Source organism: Urocampus carinirostris, chromosome 11, assembly GCF_059441175.1.
Source record: "Urocampus carinirostris isolate Australia breed hairy pipefish chromosome 11, RoL_Ucar_1.0, whole genome shotgun sequence".
NCBI lineage: Eukaryota > Metazoa > Chordata > Actinopteri > Syngnathiformes > Syngnathidae > Urocampus > Urocampus carinirostris.
This window is the reverse complement of record NC_142359.1, coordinates 17127275-17155150: the sequence shown is the minus strand read 5'-3', so window position 1 is coordinate 17155150 and position 27876 is coordinate 17127275. Positions and strand designations below refer to the sequence as shown.

The window sequence follows — 27876 nt, the reverse complement described above, 5'->3', positions numbered from 1 at the left end:
AAAAACTGCCCTTTTTTTACAGCGGGGCGTGGCTGCCATGTCCCCCAGAGGTCGTGGCAGAAGAGAGGTGGGGGTCTGCAACCGTGGTCTGCCAGGGGGCTTGTGGATGTTCCATTGATGGATGAAGAATGACAGATCGGGGTTAGCCGACAGGGGAGTCCATTTTCTTTGCAGTGCATGCTGCAATACATAGAGAAAGAGGGAGGCGTGAAGAGAAGAGAACCCCTCCCCTTGCTCCCTCTTGGTCTCTCTCCACTCGCGTGCATCAGTGAGCATCAGACGGCACCCACGCTGCATTGAAGCCTCCATCCCATTCGACTCACACAGGCTAATACAGCAGACACTGGGTGTTGGATCTTGGATGCTGTTTTTCTATGGATATGCAAAACATTGCCTCCTCTCCACTTGCTCCGATGAATAGATGCTCCCAAGTCCCTACTGCGCGATGATGATGAATGCAGATACGGCACAGCCACACGTTGGGATATAACAAACAAGTTTGTGCTGCATCCATGCCGCCATTTGTTTGGATTTGTTTTGACTGAGACAGCAATTCTTCTGCGCTGTCTCCAACATGGCTGTTGACTGAAGAACAGCAGAATACATGAAGGTGCACTTTCTAGATTTCCGAGTCCACAACCCCCCCGCACGATGCAGATCTTTTCGTCCTGGGTGTTATTTGTCTTATTCCTCATCAATGCTCATGTTTGTTTGACTGTGAGAACCAATGGGCACGTGAAAGAGGACATGGGCCAGCACCCTGCCAGGACTTCAGAAGGGTCACCCATTGATGTTCACCAAAACAAAGCAAGAGATCATGCCACAGGTGAGTCCCTGTCGCAACGACATGCAATCATCCGAGGGACATTTAATTCCACGCATCTGTGGCAACGAGGGGTGTCGGGAGACGCGAGACACTTTGGACACAGTAAACACGATGTCAACAGGACAGTGACATTCATGGAGGATGCGGCCGCACGCCGGGACTCGAAACATCGCCATAGTAAGAGGATAAAACTGAATGGTGGGGTAAGTGGTGTGGGCACTCCGGCAGGTGGACACCACAATGAGCCTAAGCTGCCTTCAACGGGAGGAGGGGGCACTGAGGGAGATCGACACATGAGAGGCACAAAAGACTTGAAGAGGGGGGGAACCCGCCTGAACAAAAGCCTAGGGGCTCAGGCTCAGCCTCACGGGTCTCCATGGGAACCCATCCCCAAGCCAGTGGCCCTGACAGCCACCGACACACCCTTTGACGTCTTAACCAGGAGGCCCGAGCTCTATACCTTTCGGGAAGATAATCCCTGGGATGCCACGCCGATCACACCGCCCGGCTCACAGGACTTCGGGGACGAAATCAAAAACCCATTCTACCCCGTGACCAGTGAGACTTACGGCGCTTACGCCATCACCTGTGTCTCTGGGGTGATCTTTCTGGTGGGCATTGCGGGCAACATCGCCATCTTGTGCATAGTATGCCAGAACTACTACATGAAAAGCATCTCTAATTCGTTGCTAGCTAACTTGGCTGTGTGGGATTTTGTGCTCATCTTGTTTTGCCTCCCCATGGTGGTTTTCCATGAGCTGACAAAGTCCTGGCTGCTGGGGGAGTTCACCTGCAGAGTGGTGCCGTATATGGAGGTAATGTACATCCACTTGTACCTTGTAATGTGTACCTTGAAGGGTTCAGTTGCTTATCCCTGTGGCAAAACCATTCAGGGCAGATGGGGGCAACCAGGTCCACAAGAACTGCATATCTTGCATGTTTGTGGTGGTTTCTCGTCTTCAACTCAGGTCATTCCAAACTAGGAACGTTAACAACGCCAGCTTGCTAACATCCTTATAATTTGTATCCCCTAATTTGAAAAAGAGATACTTCAAAAAACATCCAGGACATACAGCCCTTCAGGACCGGGTTACCCACCTCTGTTTCAGGAAACACCATTTGCTGGCATTAAAATTATGACGGTGCTGTTTATCTCAAGGATCCGCAACGACATAATAATCATAATCATAACTGGTTTACAATGACTTAACGGTAAATTCAACTACAGAAAACATCCTTTTCGTAAGGCATTCGTAATGATCTGTATTTATACAGCGCTTTTCAAGTCAATGACTTCCCAAAGCGCTTTACAATGTGCTCCACATTTCCCAATAGCGGCCTTGCAGCCATGTAAGGCGCTAACCTGCTTATTGGGGGTATTAGGGGTTCAGTGTCTTACCCAAGGACTCTTCGACATGTAACACGGACGAGCCGGGATTCGAACTGGGATCCCTTGATCCCGAGACGAGCGCTCTACCTCCTGAGCTACTGCTAATGGGCTATCATCATAAATTAACTGTTTAAACCAGAACGGTATAGGATTGAGAGAAGTTTGATTGTGACCCTTGTATCACAGAGGGGAAAAAAGACCCTGATGGTAGGTTTGTATTCTGACAGTATATGGTTTTACTCTATCATTTTTTCTTCACTTTTTTAGTAGTGTGTAGGGATGTTCTGGTCTTAAATCTAACGTGGTTTGTCTTAGCTACTGAAGACAGATCAAATCATGTTAATGTCAAGTTACTTGAATTGAATAACTAGATAAGTGTATAAACTACCCGGACCGGTAATGGGGTCATAGATAACATTAAGCCAGTAGTGTGTGTTGGGAGTCTTAAAGGGTGTCCACTTAGGTCAGAAACAGTTCTGTGTTCCCTCCAGCCATTCAATTAGCATTTAAATGATTTCCTGGTTGCCCCGCGACTGGTTGGCAACCAGTTCAGGGTATCCCCTGCCCACTGCCCGAAGATGGCTGGGATAGACTCTAGGATCCCCGCGACCTTACTGAGGATAAGCGGTGCAGATAATGGATGGATGATTTCCTGGTTTTCTCCCCGGCCGATAAATTAGATTAACACAAAAAAAGTGCTCTTATGTGTACAAGACCACAAGTGTTATTGTAACACTTAAAATTATTATTATTTTAAATAACACTTATGGGTGTGAACAAACATAAATACTTTCCAGTGATAATCCAGTATTTTTATTGTAATTGTTGATTTTACTATCCAAATGATCAATAAACAAAGAAAATGGCAGATTTTTTCCAAAAAATCATATACTATAACTTAGGAATTTGGAAATGTTCTGCTAGCTAACTTGCTTTAATCAGCCTCTTTCAAGCTCCTTTAGTAGCCCGTGCAGGTACATACATTTCTTAGAAGCGCTCGGATTAACTTAGGTTTTTCCTATTTTGGGGAGTTTTTGTTGGCACTAGGACTATATTTGAAACAGGCTTTACGGTACTTTCACACTAGACTCCCCAAAAAAACGCAAGGATGAGAATAAAATCACTCTCAATCCACCTTTAACCCTCTTCCTGGTTTTTATTTAACAGCTCTGATCAAAAAATAAGATAAAAGCAGATAGGTACAGTGGATGACAAAGCATAAGGACTCTTTGAACTCAGTTGGGCTTTGTTAACACATACTTAATAAAGTAAATATTTTCCTCTAACCTTTTTAAGGACAACTCGACAACACGCCCCCACCTTTAAAACTGTGTGACTGAATTAGGGCTTCCCACATTCAAAATTTGCTTAAAAAGCAATAATAATCTATGTCAAAAAGGGGATGACATGATTACCCTAACCCTAACCCTGACATCATTCTAACCCTAACCTTTAACCTAATCCCATCCTTAACCCGACACCAACCCTAATATTAAACCTAACCCTATTATAACCCTAACTCCATCTCTAACCCTTACCCCTAACCCTACCCCTAACCTTACACTGACACTAAGCCTAACCATAACTTAGCCCATAACTCTATCCCTAACCATTACCATAATCATAACCACAACCCCAACTCCAACCCTAACTCTTCCTGCAGCCTGAAAGTGCCGAAAAAGCAATAATTTGAAAATGAAAATGTCTCTACAATTATAGTTTATAAAACTCAAAATTGTATTTTAAGCGGGAGTTTGTGGCAAAAAGTTCACATTTTTTAGTTCTGCAAAGGATTGAGCATTTAATTTGATATTTAGTTTTGTACTTTTAAATCACTGTAGTTGCATTTTAATAATATATATGATATCTGTAGTAACATTCCTATTGTAGTATTTCTTCAGTAGTATTTCCGTATGACTAGTTTTGTAGTATTTTTCATTTAGTATTTTTGTAGTTTTATTTTTGTATTTTAGTATACTGTACCAGCATTTATATAATATTTCTGTAGTAGTAGATTTGAATTATAGTATTCCTGGATTATTTCTTTTTCTTTTCAGTATTAAAGCAAAATTATATATAAGGTCACTGTTTTAGAGCGCGTAATTTGACCTTCAGTTTTGTATTAGTTTTGTTATATTTTTGTAGTATTTCTGTCATAGTCTTTATAGTTGAGCAAAGAAGTGTTCTGCTGGTTCGAGAGCGTTCTCCATCCGGGCACCGGTGTTGTGGAATGCTCTTCCCCCTGAGATCCGATCTGCAACCTCAGTGGAAATGTTTAAATCTAAGCTTAAAACTCACTTCTACTCCATAGCATATGAATAACCTACTCTTCTCGTCGGCTGAAAAATAGTCTGTGTAATATAGTGTAATAATCTGTGAAGCCCTTTGAGACTCTTCGTGATTTAGGGCTATACAAATAAAAATGACTTGACTTGAATGACTTGACACACAAACAAAGAACGGGGACAAAGCTGTCTGCAAAAAAAACAAAAACAATGTTTTTCATTAGTGGTAGTGTATTTCGTTTATTTTAACGCTAACATTCGTATCTATTCGGTGCTATGGTATGCTATTATTTGCACTCCCGCCCTCAAGTGCAGTGTAGGTAATGTTTTCTCTCCTCCATGCTGCATTATCACTGCGGGATAGTGTGATCTCAGGGTTGCATCTGGCCTTGGACTTTGATGTGGGTTTGAGTTTCCTTAGCATGTCATGAAACTGTTAGCCACAGGTTTAGAATATCTGCCAACATAAAAGCACCCTGGTTTGTTACACGTCCCAGGAGAAGCCTCACCTGGCCATCGAGATGAATACAGACTGTATTTCAACGAGTCCTTTTCGCTCTCTTTCTTGAGACTTTTGTATCTTGGGAGCACACACCCAACTAAAGCACAATATGCACAAGACCTTTGGTGCAATTTGGGAGTTTCTGTCTGTCATTCACCTGCACGTATACCACCACCCTTTGAGTAACAGCTTGTTTATGCCTTGGTGCTTCTTTCCCCTTCCACCTCGCAATTCCGTCACCTGACAGGGGACGCTTCCCTTCTTTTGTATCTTTTGTATTTGGAGCGGGTGTTGTCAACGTAACGGATTTCGTTTTTGGAGGGGGCCATTGTCATAAACTGCTTTAGGCTACAAAGGCTGGATTTAAAGCTTTCCTTGTGAAATGAGGATAACTGTAATCGTTGGTTAAAGATTTAACCAAGGAAAAGCAGGAGGATATTATTTTACATTACTATGTCTTGGGGACATTGAGTCTCTTCAGGGTAAAAATAACAAAAATGGTTTATCATGAAATTTTTACGATTTAAATACATGTAATATATATACACACACACAGTGAAGAAAATAAGTACCCTGCTATTTTGCTATTCCTCACACTTAGAAATCATGGAAGGGTCTGAAACTTTTATCGTAGATGCATGTCCAATCTGGGAGAGATAAACTAAAAAGAAAAATCCAGAAATCACAATGCATGATTTTTAACAATTTATTTGTGTGATACGGCTAAAAAAATGAATGTTAATATTTGTTACGGCCTTTATTTGCTATTACAGAGGTCAAAAGTTTCCTGTAGTCTTTCACCAGGTTTGCACACATTGCAAGAGGGATCTTGGCCCACTCCTCTACACAGATCTTCTCTAGATCAGTCAGGTTTTTGGGCTGTCGCTGAGAAGCACGGATTTGAGCTTCCTCCAAAGATTTTCGATTGAGTTCAGGTCTGGTTACTGGCTGCACCATTCAAGAACCTTGATATAATTCTTACGGAGCCACTCCTTGGTTTTCCTGGCTGTGTGCTTCGGGTCGTTGTCTTGTTGCAAGACCCAGCCACGACCCATCTTCAATGCTCTGAGGGAAGGAGGTTGTTCCCCAAAATCTCGCAATACACTGCCCCATTCATAGTCTCTTTAATGCAGTGCACTCGTCCTGTTCCATGTGCAGAAAAACACTCCCAAAGCATGATGCTACCACCCCCATAGGGACGTTGTTCTTCGGATTGTACTATTCATTCTTCTTCCTCCATACACGCTTAGTGGAATTATGACCCAAAAGTTCTATTTTGGTCTCATCTGACAACAAAACCTTCTACCATGACTCCTCTGTACCATCCAAATGGTCATATGTAAACTTAAAACGGGCCTTGACATGTGCTGGTTTAAGCAGGGGAACATTTGGTGCCATGCATGATTTCAAACCATGACGTCTTAGTGTATTACCTACAGTAACTTTGGAAACTGTAGTCCCAGCTCTTTTTAGGTCATTGACCAACTCCTGTCGTGTAGTTCCGGGCAGGTTCCGCACCTTTCTTAGAATCATTCAGACCCCACGAGGTGATATCTTGCATGGGGCTCCACTCCAATTGAGATTGACCGTCATGTTTGGCTTCTTCAATTTTCTAATGATTGCTCCAACAGTGGACCTTTTTCACCAAGCTGCTTGACAAATGCTCCGTAGCCCTTTTCAGCCTTGTGGAGGTGTACAATTCTGTCTCCGGTGTCTTTGGACAGCTCTTTGGTCTTCACCATGTTACAAGTTAAAGTCTTTCTGATTGTATAGTGTGGACAGGTGTCTTTATGCAGTTAACGACCTCAAAAAGGTGCATCTGATTCAGGATGAAACATGGAGTGCAGGTGGACTTCTAATGGGCAGAATAACAGGTCTTTCAGGGTCGGAATTGATACACAGATGTTCAATGCGTTCTTTTGTAACATGTTGGTCCCAACTATAAGTTCAGCCGAAACACACAGTTTTGTGCTGAGGTACGCACGGCCGGAGTAAAGATTCATGTTTACTCAGGCGGCAAATTAAAGTTTAGGGTTTATTCCGGGCTCGTTTATCAAATCAAGTTAATCCGTTGCGTTCTGTTTGGGCGGGTTCGGGTTTATATACCCCAGATTCGAGTCGGGTTGGGCTGAATTTTTTTAGGCCCATCTTACCTCTAGTACCAACACTACAGTTCACTGCAGTATTCCCAAATTAATTTTAGGGAATGCCAGCGCAGCTGGTCCATATGACCACAAAACAGCGCGAATGCAAAACATTGACACCACACAATGCTGCAGATAATGACGCCTATTGTGAACATGGTTTAATTTGGTTCTCAATGCAGCAGTGTGACAAGCGTAGCAGAGATTTGGGATGCAGCCACCCGCCATTATTTCAGATAAGTAGCGTTGTCATGCAGAGCAGGAAATTGGTGTGAGGGGCAATCAAGGCCATCAACATTTGGGATTATGTCTCATACACATAAGTCAGATCCTCTCAAATGTAAAGTACAAATCATACATCTATATCTGCAAAATATTACTGCTCTCATGCACAATAGAAAGTTCAAACTTGTTTGTAATAACACTAGGAATACTTTACTTTCAAAACAAATCAAAATAAATTTAAAAAAAGGAAAAATGAAATAAAAGCCATATAAAACACCCTAGGAGTATTGTAATTGAACCTAGCTTTAGGCCATAAAATTTAGACTTGCAAAGTTGGGACAGTGGTTGTTGATACTGGTGTAAGCTGACTACTATTTACAAATTAGAAAAAGGATAGTTTGACTTTCATTTCATTCAGATTCAGATTCAGATTCAGATTCAGATCTACTTTATTGTCATTCTAGTACACGTGTATACAGAACGAAATGTCGATGCATCTGACCCCCACAGTTTCCTTGAATGTACAGATATAAATAAAGTTGTATTGTATTTTGGCTACGTATAGTATTTTACCATAGTGCCGATAGTGCAAGAAGAGTAGCTAACCAGATGTGCAAAATGGGCAGTCAGGTTAACAAGTCAGGTACACAGTAACATTAACACTGTAACAATAACGCTGTAATTACAATAGTGCAGAGAGCAATGTGCAAGGAGTGGCAAGCTATAAAAAACTGCCAGTAGTGCAAAAAGTCAGATTAGCAGCCGTTTAGATTTAAGTTAACTATATGTTAGATTGACCATTTAACAGTCTAATGGCCAGGGGGACTAGACTATTGCGGAGCCTGGTGGTCCTGCACCGCACACTGCAGTACCTCTTCCCAGAGGCTAGCAGAGTGAACAGTCCATGATGGGGGTGAGAGGGGTCCCCGGTAATGTTCTTGGCATGGGATAGGCAGCGCTTCTGGCCAATGTCCTGAATGGAGGGAAGTGTAGTCCCGATTATTTTCTCTGCTGTCCTCGTTACCCTCCTCACACTACCCCAGTCGGTAGCGCTGCAGCCTCCACACCACACAGAGATACAGCTGGTCAGGATACTCTCTATGGTGCCCCTGTAGAATGTGATGAGGGAGGGTGGGGGCAGGTGGGCTCTCCTCATCCTCCGCAGGAAGTACAGGCGCTGCTGTGCCCTCTTAACCAGTGATGCAGTGTTCACGGACCAGGTGAGTTTGTTTGTAATGTGCACCCCTAGGAACTTGATACTGCTGACAACCTCCACAGCCTTGTTGTTGATGCAAAGTGGGGCATGGTTGGGCTGGGCATGTAAATTGAAGTACAATTTTAGGTTGTGATTTCAATATTTCAATATTTTATTCTGAAAAATATCAGTAATTTTCAGGCAGAGGAAGGAATATTTTACTTAGGCTTAATATTGCTAGTTGTATAAGTATTGGTAATGACTAGTTTAAAAAATAATTATTAAAACGTGTAATACACACATACACATACACACACACACACATATATATATATATATATATATATATATATATATATATATATATATATATATATATTTATACACTTTTTATATTGGTGATATCTAAGTCATAACATAAACCATGAAAATGTATTCAATTGTTGATTGTATTCATATTTCAGTTGGATTTCACAACAGAAGTACTTTCATTGAAACCATTGATCTCCAATGAACATAAAATCTCAATATACCGTAGTAGTAAAATATATATTTAAGACTCAAGGGGAAAACTGCTGAAATGTAATGAAGACAGTCTGAGCATTTGAGTCAAACATATGAGAGTATTTCAATAGTATAAGGGTGAGGGAAACACATATAATATAGCACAATATCGTGAAAGTGAGAGATAATGTTAGGTTAGCTGGATCCATATGGCGGGAAGCAGGAACCGAAACAAGGTGTTTATTATAAGGACGGTATTTAATACATCCAGGAACAAAGTAACAAACAGACAAAAGGGTACAAAACAAATGTCCCCAAATATCAAATCTGACAAAGTTCAAACCAGAAACAAAGAACGAAAATGGAATTTGGAAATGCAAGGAGCAAAGTAACAAATTAACAATTGGTCACTAATCTACTTACAAAATGTCTAAACCAGAATCAAACAAAAACAATCCTGACTGGCTGTGGAAATGAAATAAACAAAGTAACAAACAAAATCATGTGGGAGCAAACAACTAGCAAAATATCCAATCAATAACCAAAGTATCTGTAGCAATGACGGAAGAAATTGTATGACCCAATGATGTGTGTTGTCTAAGATGTCATTATAAAGGGTTTATGATAATTAAGGACAAGTGTGTGGTGATTGGATAAACCTGTGCCCGGTTCCAAACTCGGTGTGCGCCCTCTGGTGGAAAGAGGCATATCCAACTCTAGCTGATACAGTAATCCCCAATCATGTTCTTTAAAAATTTTCAGTGAGCAGGAGGATGTTAGTATTCTGCTATTTTGGAGGTGACGTAACCCTCTGAAATAAAAACCAGGACAGGAAGCATTTTGATAGTCGTCTGGGACAAGGACTGTTCTGCCACACCATTAACTAAATATCCCAACGGAACATATGAGAATAAAATCTGATTTGTAATCATACGAGCACGTTTTGCGACTAAGGCACTTAAGCAGTGAACAGCACAGAAACACAATGGTTTACAAGATTATAATTGAAGTAAACATCCCATATTTTATTGCCTTAAAAGCGTGATGTCGCGCATTATTTTTACAAGCTGCAGTGGGAGATTATTCCCCATGGATGAGTGGGTATAGAGGTTGAGGGTTGCCCCAGATAAACACATTTCTTTCCATCTGGCTAAATGCTAATTGTCGCTCATTATCTTGAAACGCAGATTTCACAAATCCCTTAAGACGTGTAAAAAGCGCGGTGAGTCTTTTGGCACTTGGCCATTCACAGGCTTTTTCTTTGCAATCAAGCCTGTTATAAATATACGGCAAACTGATTTTTTATAAGGTAGATCGACAACATCTATAAGGCCAGATGCAACCCTGAGATCACACTATCCCGCAGTGATAATGCAGCATGGAGGAGAGAAAACATTACCTACACTTTCTCAGCTACGGTTCAGACAAGGTCAAGATGAATAACTGCAGAAATACCCCTACCAAGTGCCTCAAGGTCAGGGATGGGCATAATACTGCCTCTTCTTTATGCCGAACTGTAAAACACCCTGGTAAGACTAACAAGCATTTATACAAATTGTACCATGTAGTCGGCCACGCATGTAATGTGAGCAATGAGACGAAATCCCTGCCCCAATTGTATGTCCATATGTGACCAGACCCCTTTTTTGATTTTTGTAAATGGTATTGTGGACAGGATTGAAAAGGAGGGAAACATCATAAACAGTTGCCAACTAAGCATCAATTGTCAGGTGTGAGTGGGGTTTGCATGTCTCAAATTCTGTCAGGGCCCCACAGAGTAGTGCAGAAGCAAAACCCAGTTTAGTGCAGGTATTTTTTGTCAGATTTTGGGACACAGTGAGTAGGTATCGAGGTAACTGTATCTAGAACAGAAGAGGTAGCAGTCGTGGTCCAACGGGCATGGGAGTGGTCAGTGATCCAGCAGGCAATAAAGGTAACAGTTCAAGAATTCAGGAGGGTGGTGCTCGTGATCCAGAACGCATGAACGGGCTGATACACTATAAGGGCAAGGTATGTTACAACAAAGCCTGGTACATGACAAAGGAGCCAATAGACTAGCACACAGCCAAGGAGACACTGTTAAAATCGTGACAAGGGGAACTCAACATTGGATGTCAAGATCAAGACAAGTGACACCAGGTGTGAGGTGGAGACAGAAGCTAGGGAGGGAGTGACCAAATAAGATAAGGGCAAGCAAGATGGTGAGGAAAACAAACCTGAGTGCAGCATTGTGACAATTTCCAGTGAACCTCAAGAACAGGGGACCGATGATAATCAAGTCACTGTTCGTCACCCAAAGGGAAAAAAATATATATTTATTCTAAATGGGTTCTGTAGTATTCCCCTGATTATCCCACTTAATTGTTTCCATAACTACCAATATTGTGGATTTATTCCAAAAATCTTAATATTAATATTAATATTTATATTATATATACTTAAGGTGGCTGAGTTGTTAGGGCGCAGCCCTAAGGTGCGGAGGTTTAGGGTTCAAGTCCAGCTACCGCAGCCTCCATGTAGAGTTTGCATGTTCCCCCTGTGGGTTTCCTCCAGGCACTCCGGTTTCCTCCCACATTCCAAAAACATGCATTTCAGGTGAATTGGCCGGTCCAAATTGTCCCTAGGTGTGACTGAGCGAGTGAGTTGTCTGTCCCCGTGTGCCCTGCGATTGGCTGGCAACCAGTTCAGGGTGTCCCCTGCCCACTGCCCGATGATTGCTGGGATGGGCTCCAGCACCCCCGCGACCCTACTGAGGATAAGCGGTGCAGCTAATGAGATGAGATGAGATAAATTACCATATTTATTGAAGAATAACGCACTCAAACTAAGTCATGTACTTGTGGCCATGGTAAATTTTTTTTATTTAGAACGTAAACTATGAATACAATATCGAAATGAAACAAGGTTTTTTTTTAAATTTTATATCATATCTATTTTTATACAAATCACAGATATATTTGTGGACCCGCAAAATACATGATTCACACGGGATCTCTACTTGGAACTGGAGAAATTGGCTTTGAAGTTCCTTAAAAAGTGCTTACATTTGGCCATGAAAAAGGTGTGAGAACCCTGACACACATGTAGAGTTAGCGTGTCATGCTCATCCGGCAGATGGGCGCAATAGCCTTTCCTCCACCCATCTTCGCCCGCAGCTATTCTTCCTGCATCAGCTATCTGTGATCAGACAAAAGCCTCATGGGAACACACACCCTTGCACATGCACACCCGCACAACATTAGCCCCGTGTGAAGGCTTTTGGTGTAACCCGCCTCGTGTTATGCGGCACAGCTACACTATGATGTTGTGCTCTCAATCCACCAATGACGGTTTAATCGAACGTTTTTTAGGTTTTTCATCTAATTATGTCCTGTCGATTTGCCTCACACTTTATCGAGTTTTTAAATAAGGAAACAAGCGCAATTGGTTGCAGAAACTGACTACTGATAGGCAAAGTGGTCATTGCGAGTTCAACTGTTAAATATTCATGAAGTGATTTGAGAGGCTTGATTGAACAGCTGCAGGGGCTATCTGATAAATGAGGCACCACAGATCAGCGTGGAAAACTAGTCGGAATGAGCACGTTGGCTGCAAAACCTCAAAACGGTTTCCAATGACCAACTTAAAGGCATTCCCAAATTCTAAAACATGCTAAATGTGAGGATATAGTACTTGTATTTTGCACTAAATCTATATATATTTAAGCTATAAATTACAGTTAAGGCAGCACGTCGGCACAGTGGTTAGCGCGTGTGCGGCACAGTTCTGAGGTCATGAGATCGAACCACCTGTGTGGAGTTTGTATGTTCTCCCCGTGCTTGCGTGGGTTTCCTCCCACATTCCAAAAACATGCATGTCAGGTTAATTGGCCAGTCCGAATTGTCTCTAGGTTTGAATGAGCGAGCAAATTGTCTGTCCCTGTGTGCCCTGCGACTGGCTGGCAACCAGTTCAGGGTGTCCCCCGCCCACTGCCTGAAGATAGCTGGGATGGGCTCCAGCACCCCAGCAACCCTACTGAGGACAAGCGGTGCAGATAATGAATGAATGAATGAATTACAGTTAATTTGAGATTATGCATTTTGAAGACAACCTGTTTTGCTTTTGACTTCCTGAGCTGTGATGTCATGTGAAGAATACCGGCATCCAAGCAAGCCAGTCACTATATTGGTTTACGTGTTAATGACCGTCTTGTTACACCCATAAGGTGCACCGTGTGAAGGGGCACAGTCTCCGTAGTTGGTTCTTTTTCAGAATTTAACACTACTGGAGGCACACCCGCCCGATAAGGCGCAGGTGGCCTCGGCTTGCATGAAATGTTTCCCCTTGCGCATACAAGCTGAAAATGCTCTGTGCGTTAACTGTTCTATTACATCCCACCAAAAATTGGATATGAAGATGTTTTAGAAACCCTGCACCACAAGGGGGGAGATTTTCATGCAGGGGGGTGGTTGATTCACACAAGCATACAAGTGTGCATATTTAAAAATACAGTGATGGCAAAACTAAGTTTAGTTGTTGTGTATTTAACTATTTATTACAAAGTTAAACACACGGATTAAGACTTGTCGGAGTTCATTTTTCAGCTTCCTCCAAGTTGAGAACCTTTGATTCATTAATCTTCAATTCTCTCACAGCAGCTTTTCGGTTTCCATGTTATTCTGCGTAGCGTCAAAATAAACACACTATGGCGGACGAATAAACGGAACGCATTTAATGGAGGAAAAGTGAGGGTTTTAGTTTAATTCTTATTGGGGGAGACAACTTTGCTTAGCCTCCGGTAGCACAATAACGTTCAAATTGCTAGTTACAGTACGGGGTTAACATCCATGACCAATTCCGCTAACAATTCATTGTGTGTGACGTCGTGCATCCTCTTTAGTGCAAGCGGGATATGATGGCAGTCAAACAAGGGATGCACAAAAGTCACTGGAGATGCATATATTTCGCATTTAGTAGGAAATGTGAACAATATCACAAAAATATCGGATTTCACCCAAAAATGTTGCAAGTCTTGACTTGGCCAAGGCTCAAATCTGTGAGCTCCCATTCCCGGGAGCGGGTGCCCAACCCTAAGGCCACAGAGCTGGTCTCTGTCCAGCGTTCCGGATGAGAGTCAGGGCAATTCCGAGACTTATGTGTGCTTTATGGGCCTGAAAATACGATAGTCAAAAATTGTTTTAAGCTAAGTATTGGTAGTTTTTGGGTCGAATGCCTAGGTGTTGTGTAGCGGGTGGATACAGTAATGGTACAAGCACGAGCAGCCAAAAAACAGCAAAAATAACACACACAGAGCTAACAAGGGCTAACCAGGACCGAACTTTGAAAGGCGGCCGAAAGGCTGATCATACAAAAAACACGCAGTGAGCAGCCAGTCTAACCGAGAACCGACAATGACAAGTGGTACTGCGACAAATGGGAACCTGGCAATTAATAAACCAATAAACACGGCTGTCTGGTCGGCCAAAAAACAGTGTGCGCAGCGAACAGGCGCTAACCAGGAGCAAGTGAAACAGGAGGCCTTCAGCAGCCCCGATGCTAACAGAGAGCTGGTCGGATAATAATATACTAACAGCGACACATGCTGCAAAAAACACAAACCAAAAGCCAAAATTGCTTACCTAAAGGAGGCAAGGGCAAAGAAGTAACGCACGCTAGTAAATTTATTCAACACAGCTTTTGGAGATTGAAGCACACAACTCTGACAAAACAGTCAACAGGACCCCAGAGACAAAATAAGCAAAGTTCCATTTTATCAAAACAGTTGAATACAATCAATGTTTGTCCCCTGGTGCGCGGAAAATGTTGCAACATATCTGCATAATTGTGGAGAGCAACATTCCACGTCCTGTGCTTAACTGCAAAAAATAATGGTCTTTGTGAATACCTTTTAAGTCTCAGCCTAGCTTTGAAACTGTGATTTCTTTTTCTTTTATAAATAAGGAAAAATGCGCCTAGACCATGAGATCATTTAATGAGAGAATTTATTGTCCAGAAGAAAGTGCCTGCAAAAAGCTATAAAAACCAGAGAGTGGCATCACTAAATGGGCCTTTTGATATTTGATCTCATGAGAGGTTCTACTTAGGTAATTGTTCTATTTCATTTTGTTACACACTGCTCAGACTGTCAAGACAATTCATTTTATACATTATTGGGCATGTAATAAAATCTTCAGAGGTTTTCTCCAGTAGTGATGGATGTGTGGAAAGGTTTAAACAATTGTATATATTTCCCAAGAAAAGTCGTCAGCTAGATTTTAATAATACAATGTCCCACTGTAGTCAAAATCTGTGAAGTAGAAAACGTTTTTCAATTTATTCATCACTCAAGAAAAAAAAATTACAGGCTCAAGTATTTAAAAATAAAAGTACTGTATTTTATAAAAACATTTTTAATATAAATTCCACAAATAAATTCTGTACCATCAAATTCTCATGTAAAAGATAATCTCGTTGCACAACTGGGTTAAGGACTCCATCCACTTTACTTTACATAATTAATTTCCGACATAATGTGGACATTATAGAAAACTGCATTAACCTTCCGGTTCTGTCCTACAGAAACCAGATATTTTTCCATTATCATTTATTTTAAAGCACCAATGAGCTACTAGGAAGGGCCAAAGACTCTAAAACAAGTTTAGCAGGTGAAGTTTTTAACTTTGTTGGGGATAGAAAGCATCTTCTTCTGTCTTTTGCTGCTTTGTTTACAATAAAAATCTGTGATGTAGCAAAACCACAATAAGTTAATGGCCGTACAGCAAGGGATTATTGTATGCATGAAATTATATAAAAGACTATGTTTTGTCTTTGTAAATGCTATTGGATTGCTATTAAATTGTATCATAAACCTGCTGAGACGAACCAAACTGAATAATTCCTCTTTCCCATTGTCCTCTGTATCCTTGTGTAACCCATATACTGTATCGAATACCCTATTGTGTTTTCGGGAAAGATTTACGCCCCCCAGTAGTCACCAATACAATTACTAACCTTTTTGGTGATGTTTCCTTTACGAACGTTAAGGCTGTATGAGCTGGCTCTTCGAAGTGTTTGATGGGAGGCAGCTTCCCACCAATCAGGGGCCGGCTCCCTTGGAGATACTCTTTTTCCTCTCTCTTGCTTTGTTTCTATTCAAAACCTGCGTGATTGCTCAAGATTCCTGGTGTCGTCTCTGTGTCTTGCTTGCTTGCTTGCTTGGGGTTGTCCATCGATACGATGATGACCATCTTCTTTTAATTGTGAGTCTGCTGATGTTTGAAGAGTCCGATCCTGGATCCACAGATGCGGTTACAGACAGAGCATGTGAAGGGGGTGCTGGGGGGAGCAGGGGTGGCCTGGCGAGCATGTCTCTTTGCACGCTTTGCTGCACGGTGTTGCATGCGCTGTTCCTCCATGTAATCCACTCCATGTGAGCAGTGGGAGCGCCAGAGGTCTCGGCAGGAAGCAAGTTCCTCCAGTGAGGAGGGGTTTATCCGACATCTCTTCAGGATGTTCTTCATTTGGTCTTTGAACCGCTTCTTCTGCCCACCAGCACTGCGTTGGCCTAGATGTAACTGACCATAGAGGATACGGCGTGGCAGTCTGTGGCTGGGCATTCGAACAACATGCCCCAGCCACCTAAGTTGGCGTTGGGCCATAATGGATTCCACGCTGCAGCTGCCTGCCCTCTCCAACACCTCTGTGTGCGGCACTCTGTCCCTCCATGTGATGCCAAGGATCTTCTGAAGACATCTTACATGGAAGGTCTCGAGGCTCTTCAGATGGCGGCTGTAGATAGTCCATGCCTCACATCCATACAGTAATGTCGTGATACATACAGCTCTGTAGACCAGCATTTTGGTGTGGAGTCTAAGGTTGTTGTTTTGAAAGACCCTTATCCTTAGTCGACCGAAAGATGCTGATGCTTGCTTGAGGCGGCTCTGGATCTCATCATCCAATGAGCAGGTGTTAGACACTATGCTCCCCAGATATTTAAAGGTGGGCACCATGAGCAGGTGTTGCCCTGCTGCTGTGAGGGTTATTGGGTTTGGTAAGAGGTCAGCACTGGACTGACAGAGTACCTCTGTCTTCTGGGTGTTGATCGTCAGTCCCATTCTGGTGTATGCAGTTACAGCTGCCGAGAGAATGTTTTGCAGAGCCTCCGGTGTATGGGCAACCAGGGCACAGTCATCAGCATACTGTAGCTCAATGATGGTCTCTGAAGTCAGTTTGGTAGTTGCCTGTAGCCTCCTGATGTTAAACAGGTTACCATCAGCCCTGAAGTTGATGGTAACTCCAGCCTGCTCCTCCATCCTTCTACGTAGCAGTGTTGTAACACAGACGAGGAAGATGTTGAAGAGAACTGGAGCCAGCACACAGCCTTGCCTCACTCCAGTTTCGACGCCAAAGGGCTCTGAGCTGTGTCTTCCAACTACCACTCTGGCCGTCATCCCTGAATGGAACTGTGCAAGAATGGTGAGAAACTTGGGTGGACACCCAAATCTCTTCAGGACTTGCCACAGTAGGTCCCTGTTCACTGTGTCAAATGCCTTTGAAAGATCGACAAAGGCGATGAACAAGTCCTTGTGCTGCTCCCGGCATTTCTCTTGGAGCTGACGTGTCACAAAGATCATGTCGACTGTTCCCCTGTCCTTTCGAAAACCACACTGTGACTCTGGGATGACGCGTTCCGATATTTTGGAGATGAGTCTGCGGAGCATGACCTTGGCAAGGACCTTTCCAGCAGTGGCCAACAAAGAGATACCCCTACTGTTGGAGCAGATGGATTTATCTCCTTTATTCTTAAAGATGGTCACAATGTTCGCATCTTTCCACAGTTGCGGGACACACTCTCGTCTCCACACCTCTGAAATATATTGAAACAGTGTCCGTGTACAGAGGTAGCCTCCTACCTTGAGAAGTTCAGCTGGGATGTTGTCAGGTCCAGGGGATTTATTGTTTTTCAGGGTTTTGACTGCATGCAGGATTTCATTGAAAGTTGGCGGGAGGTCGAGGTCTGGCAATGTAGGATGTTCAGGGAGCTCTGAAAGGACAGTTGGGTCCACTGGGGTGGGCTGGTTGAGCAGGGTGTTGAAATGCTCAGCCCACCGCTCCACTATCATAGCCTGATCCTTGATTAGAGATGTTCCATCAGCAGATCTAACAGGTGCCAGTGAGCAGTGTCTGGGGCCATAGATGGTTTTTACTGCATCATAGAAACTGTGCATATCGCTTCTATCAGCGTGAGACTGGATTTCATTGGCTTTTGAGATCCACCACTCATTTTGCAGTTTTCTGAGAGTTCTCTGGGCCTCGGAACGAAGGGCTTGCCATAGCTTTTTATGGAATTGAGATTGTGGGTTGTTCAGGGTGGCTCTGTGTGCCTTGTGCATTCTGTCCAGGAGGGTTGAGATCTCTCCGGCATTCTGGTCAAACCAGTCCTGGTGTTTTTTAGTTTTAAAACCAACGGTTTGGGCTGCAGTGTCAAAGAGGGTGGTAGATATATAGGTCCACTTCTCATCCATCCCAGCCTCTGACATGACCAGCTGCTCAATGTTTGCCAGCCTCTCAGCTAGAGAGCAACGGAAGTTGTCAAGGGTGTCGCTACTGGAGAGTTTGGCACAGTTGAGTGTCTTCCTCTTTGAACCACCATGACGTGCTAGGGGCCGGACATGCATTCTGACCTTTGTCAGAATCATGCGGTGGTCGGTCCAACAGTCTGCCCCACGCATAGCTCTTGTAATGAGCACGTCCTTCAGGTCAGCCCTCCTCACGATCGCGTAGTCAATCAGATGCCAGTGTTTGGACCTGGGATGCATCCAGGATGCCTTATATTTATTCTTTTGTTGGAAGATGGTGTTTGTGATGGTAAGGTTATGTTCCGCGCACTAAGAAGTCTCATGCCATTGGAATTAACTTTTCCAATGCCATGGGCACCAATCACACCATCCCAGTTTTGCAAGTTCTTTCCGACTCTTGCACTGAAATCACCAAGCAGCATGATTTTGTCATTCCTCGGGATGTGACTGAGTATGTCATCGAGTGCCTGGTAGAAGCGATCCTTCTCTTCATCATTCGATGGCAGTGTTGGTGCATAGGCACTAACTAATGTGACATGTCTGCATTTTGCAAGTGGGATGCGAAGAGTCATTAGTCTTTCACTGACACCCACTGGTGACTCTGTGAGCTTCAGCAGTAGAGTGTTCTTAATTGCAAAACCAACTCCGTGAAGATGGTGTCCGCCCATGGGGTATCCCTTCCAAAAGAATGTATAACCCTCCCCCTCTTCATTGAGTGAGCCTTCCTCAAGGAGTCTGGTCTCGCTGAGCGCTGCCACATCCACATTATATCGCTTCAGCTCGTTGGCAATGAGTGCTGTTCTGCGCTGTGGTCTGTCCAAACTGGTATCCAGGAGTGTCCTTATGTTCCATGCTGCAATTCTAAATGCTATTGTTTTTCGACCCCATAGTGGAATGTCCCGACAGGCGCGGTTTCCTGTCCGGGTACTGTGCTGAGTGGGCAATTTTTAGGCCACCTTTTCTAGGCCTTTCCCCAATTGGGGTGAGCAGTGCGGCCACTAAATAGTGCTGCTCAGACGCACAGGGGTCTGCCGGAAACAGCTGCCACTCAATCCCAGCTGCTAACGACCCTTGCCCTGTGCCGCTGACGTGCAGAGGTCCAGCTAAGAGCTTCCAGCTCATTCAAACCTGCTCCCGTCACTGGTTACTCCATCGCCGCCAGACTTTTGTGGTCGGGGACTCAGGTAAAAGAAGATACCTGCGCAATGATGGTTTTTAAAGTGGCGTAAGGGGTGCGCTTTCCCCAACGCCACTATCTTGATTGTAGAGAAGATGGATCCAGTGGCAAGGGAGACCCTAGACGACCGGCATCTTCCCACAACTGCAGGCGGCTGCCGGAATCCAGGTCTGTGGGAAACCGCCTCAAAGCGTGCCGCCACCAGCTTTTGGGATCACTCTTAGTCTGGACTCTACCCTTCGACCTGTTCGGCTTGGGTAACCCTGCCAGGAGTACGAGACTCCCGCCGACATAGCTCTAGGGGTCATTGAGACGCACAAAGTGCCCCACCACGATAAGGTGGTGATCCGTCGGGGCACAATATGGAGGACAGAAAGAACATAGGTAAAAAAAGAAATGTCAAAAAGAAAAGTCAAAGTAGGAAAATGAGCCAAACATAGACTAATTTGAATGTTTTTACATATGTACTAATTCTAATATATATATATATATATATATATATATATATATATATATATATATATATATATATATATATATATATATATATATATATATATATATATATATATATATATATATATATATATATATATATATATATAAGGCAGCACGGCGGCGCAGTGGTTAGCGCGTGTGCAGCACAGTTCTGAGGTTGTGGGAACCTCCTGCGTGGGTTCAAATCCAGCTCCCGGCCTTACTGTGCGGAGTTTGTATGTTCTCCCCGTGCTTGCGTGGGTTTCCTCCGGGCACTCCGGTTTCCTCCCACGTTCCAAAGACATACATTTCAGGTGAATTGGCCGGTCCAAATTGTCCCCAGGTGTGACTGAGCGAGTGAGTTGTCTGTCCCCGTGTGCCCTGCGATTGGCTGGCAACCAGTTCAGGGTGTCCCCTGCCCACTGCCCGATGATTGCTGGGATAGGCTCCAGCACCCCCGCGACCCTATTGAGGATAAGCGGTGCAGCTGATGAGATGAGATGAGATGAGATATATATATATATATATATATACATATATATATGTGTGTATATTATTGCGTGTTTTTAAGGGTTCTAATTGTAATTCTCTTTGTAAGAATTGGTCAAAGGTTGAATTGTAGATAGTTATAGTAAATGGTTGTGTTTACTAATAGCATTGAAGAGTTAATAATTTGGATTTTTTTTCATGGATTCTGTGTTAATTTACTTTTTAAAGTTGCTTAGTAAAATAATTTAACTGTTTAATTTAGTTAAAAGTTTGAATTGAATTGAATTGAATTGATTTGTCTTATTATGTTTGATATGAACGTTATGAAACATTGTATGCAACGACATTAGACATGGCACTCCAGGGTAAAACATATGAAAAGACTTTGAAGAGAAAAAAGATAAAAGACTATGAGGATGGTCAAAAAAATAATTACAACCTAGTCCTTAGAAATCTGGCCTGAGGTATAATAACATCGCAATGAAAAAGGATAGTGCATCGCAACCAGATTGCAGTGAAAATAAGTGCAGGAACATTTAGCAGCAACAATTAAAAAACCCAAAATAAGTCACAAGGTATATATTTTTAGTTTTAGAAATAGTATATAATTTCCCAGTTTCATCTAGCAACAACACCAAAAAAAAAAAAAAGAAAAACCCCAAATAGGTCAAAACATATGTTTTCACATTTGTGTGCGTGTATTTAGGGTGGTGTTGGCCCTGGGGAAGGTGTCTCTGAGCCTGTTTGCCCTAGTCCAGGGAGATCTGTAGCACCTACCAAAGGGCATCAGGTCAAAGAAGTGGGAATTGTCTTCTATAATGTAAATAGCTCTTGTACTGTATCGCAAACCGGCCTGCAGACCTCTTTTTGGCTCTTGGAGTCACAAGTGGACTGGTATTTTCCAAGTGGAGGCTCTATGTAGGGGGAAATCAAATCAAACAGATAAGAGGGGGCAAGTCCATGCAAACATTTGTGTTAGTAAGAGAACCTTGAAGCCACATCTTAAGCAGAATGGGAGCCAGTGCAGGTTATTTTATATAGGAGTGATATGGTCATACCTTCTTTTCTTAATCAAAAGTATCGCTGCTGCATTTTGAACCAGCTGCAAGCTTTTGATGCTAAACATCGGGAGACCAGAAAGCCTTCTGTAAATTCTAGAATTCCTAGCAACAACCATTGCCTTCATTTTGGGGTGCTAGACCGTTGCGGTAGACTGATTAATAACTGCCTAATAATAGTCATTTTCACTTCTAAATTATACACGAAACAAAATGACCCTTTAAATATGAATGTCCATGTGAGCCAAGATGTAGATAGAGAGAGTTGACTGCTGCTCCTGAGCTGGCAAAGTAAAAGTGAAGTTAATCACTTCATTCAGCTCATTTCTCAGCTAATCACTCAATACAGCTCATTTCTCCGACTGACATTTTGGTTGACTTTCTGTCTATGGGCCGTTCCCCTTTCCTCCCATTTTCCATTCTTCTGTTATATCAACTGCATGAAATCTCATTGCCTAACTCAACTTCATCACATTACCAGGCCAGACATCCCAGGGAACCAAAGCTTGTTTGTGGCAGCCTCGCACTCCACCCCTGATAACCACCAGTGAGCATTACTGAAAAACAGTAATTAGTTACGAGTTACTTCAGCTTAAAAATAATTCAGTTACCGCCCCAAACTACTGACCCCAAAAAGTAGCATGTGTCTCCGAAAGTATCTAGAAATAAATTACTGTATATACTCGCATAAAAGCAGTCCCTCTGGAGAGCGACTTTGACGTTTTTGTTGAATGTTGTCTTAACCCTCTTCTTGTGTTAGCTTTTGGTAACACGCCCCATGTTAGCGGATCGGTGACCCGTAACATAAATCAGCTGGAAAATATGTTAAAAACAATCGTACATCGCCATTTTTCCTACTTTCTTGGTTACTTTGTTAGGCTTTTTTATCCATGAAAATATTGTTTATTTTTTCCTGTTTTGGTTCAGTCTCTGTTGCCTTTTTCAACCAGTAAGTATACTCTTTAATTTCGATTCATTCCGTTCCAATGACATCCTTAGCCGTCAGCAGCTCCTACAATTGGGTAAATACCGTAAATTCCGGACTATAAGGCGCACCTGATTATAAGCCGCACCCACCGCATTTCGGGAGAAAAACCGACTTAGTACATACACAAGCCGCACCAGTATATTAGCCGCATGTGCCCACATTAAACAATGGATGTTTTTTGAATGAACTATTCTGTCGACGGGGGATTTTGTATAAGTTTATTGATATATATTCTTTATTTCTTTATCAATCGTCCACTATCTATTATTAGTCAAATCATGATACATTTCAAAGCCAAAAGGCAGAGACACTTGCTCCCAGTCAAGGAACTGAATAAAAGTCCTAGCCGAAGGGCCAAGAAAATATCAGTGCTATTGCATCTTTCTCGGTGGTACTGCAATACCGGGCCGGTACGTGGAGCGAACAGAGCAAGCTACTTATCATTTGATGCAGACCTGCAGAGTCGGGGTACCCGTTGAAAGTAATCCAAGGAAAAAAAAGTGTATATTTCCAAAGGTAAGGGTGGGAAAAATATATATCCACTATTGTCTCCTGCGTTAACAAACACTCACCTTTACCCGTCCCCAGTTCCCATCAGCCTGCGTTTGCTCCGCCCCTTCTTTCTTATTCGCTCGTGAAAATCAGCATAAGTGTTTCAAATAAATTCAAATAAATACATTACAAAAATATACAGTTGCACATACATCTTATACATAGTTATACATATTTACAAAGAAAGACGGTACACCGAGAGAGTTTTCAAAGCTTTAATAACGATAGTATAACTTTCATCCCAAACCGTGCCTTTGAAAAGTACCAACACGCTACTATCAACACGCACACAGCATATCAAATGTATCTGTTAAAGAAGCATAACGTAAAAGTTAAATTTGCAGTGCCTCCGGGAACGGTGCATTCGCAATGATCGCAACAAGGCTTTAGGGCTAGGACCTTAGCTTAGCCTTTTGGCTGGGAGTGGGTGTCCCGGCTCCTAGGCTTTGTAGCATATAATGAACTGACCGATAACGGATAATGGATAATGAATAACGAAGATAGATCAATAACCCTTAAAAAACCCGAAAACCCCCTCACGGTATACCGTCTTCATCTTCCTCTCTACAACTGACGCTATAATAGGCGTCTCTTCGCCATCTGAAAGAACCTTTGTCACATAGACAGTTTTTGCATAATTTAAGGAGTTGAAGTCTTCCTCGTCATAAGCGACCGTTAGAAAAATTACATAAATTGGCCGCTTCACCCGATAAGCCGCAGGGCTGAACATTTGGGAAAAAAGTAGCGGCTTATAGTCCGGAATTTACGGTATTTAAAATAAAAGCATGCTAACACTTGGATGCATGAATTCTTTATCCTCTGTGAAGAATTTGTTGGAAACAAATTAAACTCGTATTTTGAATCAGTGGGGCTGATATAGCATTGACGAGTTGCTGAATAACAAAAATAAAAACACGCTAACAGCATGCACATGTTCCTTATCCTCTGCGAAGAACACAATATGTCAGAAATACACATGTACCAATTTTATTTAGAGCATTTTAAAATACAATAATAATTTTCTTTGATGCAATAAACCAATAGATGTGGTTTTTGTATGCATTTAAAATTCAAAACGGGTCGGTGGCGACCCCTGTTGAAGAGCAACAAGCAATGATCCAATGATTCGAGTGCAGCAGCTACAATAATGTGTTTTTCTGTTTTATGTGGCATGATTTATAATGGACCTAAAAGTCATTAAGCAATCATGTGCATAATTCTCTTTTGAGGAAGTTTGTGTTTTAAGAAGCAAAGCCGTGGTTCAGGATGGACATCTGTGTTTCTGGTTGTCATAATTAAATTTGATCTGACGATGGTGCTTTAGGAGAGGGGCAGCATCAATTGTGGGTTATGTGAGAGGAAAGGATATTAAGGGTTAGGAAGTCAAAGTCAATGGGAGAAAAAACAGAGACTGACCGAAGAGGATGTTGGGTAACAGACGTGCACAGTATAACGTATACAGACTCCAGCTGCTGCTGCAGGGGATGTCAAACAGATCCTTATGTATGCAGGACAGTCCTTCTTGTTATCATTAACAGCAGTTTTCAACCTTCTGTTGAGAGTCACATGTCTTTACTAAGGTTCTTTATCACCCTCTAATGATGTTTTCATTTGGGATCCGAGTATGTGTGTGTATATATGTGACGGGATGTGCCTCTATCTGTGGTAACTGGAGCACCGCAAAGCTGTTGGTTTTGATGGATGGATGACAAATATCAAGTGGAATGCAGATGTCTTGTCTTGTCTTTTTCTTAACTGGAACACAAATGTGACAAAACGTGCAGCGTTGGACGAGTTTGTCGTCTGATTAAGGGAACATGTGCAGTCTAGTACAACTGAATTGACAACAATCCATCCATTATCTGCACCGCTGATCTTCAGTTGGGTGGCGGGGGTGTTGGAGCCCATCCCAACTATCTTCAGGCAGTGGGAAGGGGACACCCGTAACTGGTTGCCAGCCAGTCACAGGGCATACAGGGATAGACAACTCACTTGCTCATTCAAGAGTCAATCATATTTACAGGATTTCCATGAACTCTGCAGGCAAACTGCAGCATTACATGCTCATTGGGTGCCTCAAGGAAACATGAGCGTGCCAATTTACAAAGGGGGAACACAATTCAGAGTAAAATAAATCACTTTACCTGAAACATAAGTGGATGAGTTGGACGAGTTCATCGGCTGATTCATCGCCTCTACAGGTTCATACTGTAAGTTAACTTAAGCGCACAATACACATCAGTAAAGAGATAAGAAACCAAAGTAATCGACATGAATTAATTAAAAACTGATGATCGATTAGACAGTCATCCAACATGCGCTGTCGTGTACCCCCTTTCTCCATATGAGTCCAGTCTTACCTTATAGTTTTTCCATTTTTGTGTGACGATGACCCTGCCAAATTGGGAAATGCCACCCAAAAATGTTGCAGACCAGGGAAAACAACTATTCATTTAAAACAAAGCACTGCGATTTATGGCATGTGCTCTGATTTTTTAAAAACTCGAAATTGTCAATGAAAAAAGCACGCCTTGACTTAAAAAGTTACAGAAACACTGTGATGAGGAAATGTCAGTCTTGATGAATGTGCTAACATGAGATACTGTAAATGTGCTTGTAGTGATGCTAACCCTACCATGGTGTTAATCCTCAATCGTTCCTTTGTGATGCCCTCAGGTGGCTTCGCTGGGTGTGACAACCTTCACCTTGTGTGCGTTGTGCATCGACCGCTTCCGTGCAGCCACCAATGTGCAGATGTACTACGAGATGATCGAAAACTGTACCTCCACCACCGCCAAGCTTGCCGTCATCTGGATCGGTGCGCTGCTACTGGCTCTGCCCGAGCTGCTCATCCGGCAACTGGTGGTAGAAGAGCCCGAAATCCCGGACGAACCACCGGTAGAGCGCTGTATCATTCGGATCTCTACAGCTCTCCCAGATATGCTCTACGTCCTCGGCTTGACATATGAGGGCGCCAGGCTGTGGTGGTGTTTCGGTTGTTACTTCTGCCTGCCGACCCTCTTTACCATCGGGTGCTCGCTGGTAACGGCACGCAAGATCCGATCCGCCGAGCAGTCCAGTGTGCGAAGCAACAAGAAGCAGATCCGTCTGGAAAGCCAGATGAACTGCACAGTAGTGGCAATGGCTATTGTTTACGGGGCCTGCGTGGTGCCCGAGAACATCTGCAACATCGTGTCGGTGTACATGGCCGCCGGCGTCCCGGAAAACACCATGTCTGTGCTCCACCTCCTCTCCCAGTTGCTGCTCTTTTTCCGAGCAGCAGTTATGCCTGTGCTTTTGCTGCTGCTGTGTCGTCCGCTGGGTAGGGCCTTCTTGGACTGCTGCTGTTGCTGCTGCTGTTGTAGCAGCACCCCTTCCTCCACCACAGCTAGTGACGAAAACGAACACGAATGCACCACAGAGCTGGAGCTGTCGCCATTCAGCACCATTCGACGAGAGCTGAGCAACTACACGCCGGCAGGATCTCACTGTTAAGGCGTCGGCTAATGCCTCGTCCTTTGAAGCAGAGGTAAGATCGGGCCTGAAAAAACGAGACCCGATCCAGGCCTGTGGGTGATAATGCCTGACCAGCCTGAGCTCGACCTATTAACTTGATTTGCAGGACACGAGCCTGAAGCAAACCTGAAATTTCATGTTTTATTTGAGAGGACTCAAGAGGAAGAGATTCGATTTATGATAATGAATTAAAGCCTGTCTTTTTTCACAAAATCTGAGTTCAACAAGATTGTGTAAGCGTTTACATCGTTTATATTTCTGTGTCTGCAGAGGTTACATTAACCAAGAATTTTCCACCATTGACTGATTTTTTTTCAAGGGTCAAGATGTCCTACCGTAGGCTGATTTGACGCCAATTTTATTTACTTTATAAACAAGTAGAACCCACAACACTGAAACTCATACTTATTGCAAACTGTACTTTTACTGATGATATTAAACGAGGGTTGGCATTCATACATACACTGTGTGATTTCCGTTGTCAACAAACACCGTGTAAAAAGCTACCACAGAAAAACACACAAGGCGTAAAAGCAACTTGGAAGCAGTGAAAGAGTCAAATGAGACTAAATAAAAAATGAAAATTATAAGTACTCGCTGCTTTCAAATGTATATTCGCTTTCAAATGCACGCATGATAGGTGAGACGAAAACTTGCACATTTCCGGGGAAATCGCTATCAGCGGTGTGTGCATGCACAATGGGAATTGGTAGTAGGTCTCAATGGGTAGGAAAGAACTTCAAAATAACGTCTATCATTTTGACGGGTTGAAAATTGGACCATAAACCACAGCACAGTTCATCTTTGAGAATCTAGCGTGGCACTTACAGGGAGAGAGGCAGAGAGATAAAGAAGAACAATGGTGGCTAATTTACAAAAAGGCAGGGAGAGAGAATCCCAGGCTGGACCCGAATATAATGATAGACATTTTAAGCCAGAAATTTGTGTCGGGTCGGACTGGGGTTTAAGATCTTACCTCTGCTTTGAAAAG

General features: G+C 42.9%; 1 protein-coding gene across 1 annotated transcript; it reads left to right on the top strand.

The window, feature by feature from the left end:
- Positions 1-27876, top strand: gpr37b (G protein-coupled receptor 37b). The gene is made up of 2 exons (XM_088348545.1): positions 1-1641; positions 26046-27876. Exons 1-2 carry the CDS (start codon positions 652-654, stop codon positions 26862-26864), a joined length of 1809 nt encoding a protein of 602 aa, XP_088204671.1. The 5' UTR covers positions 1-651; the 3' UTR covers positions 26865-27876.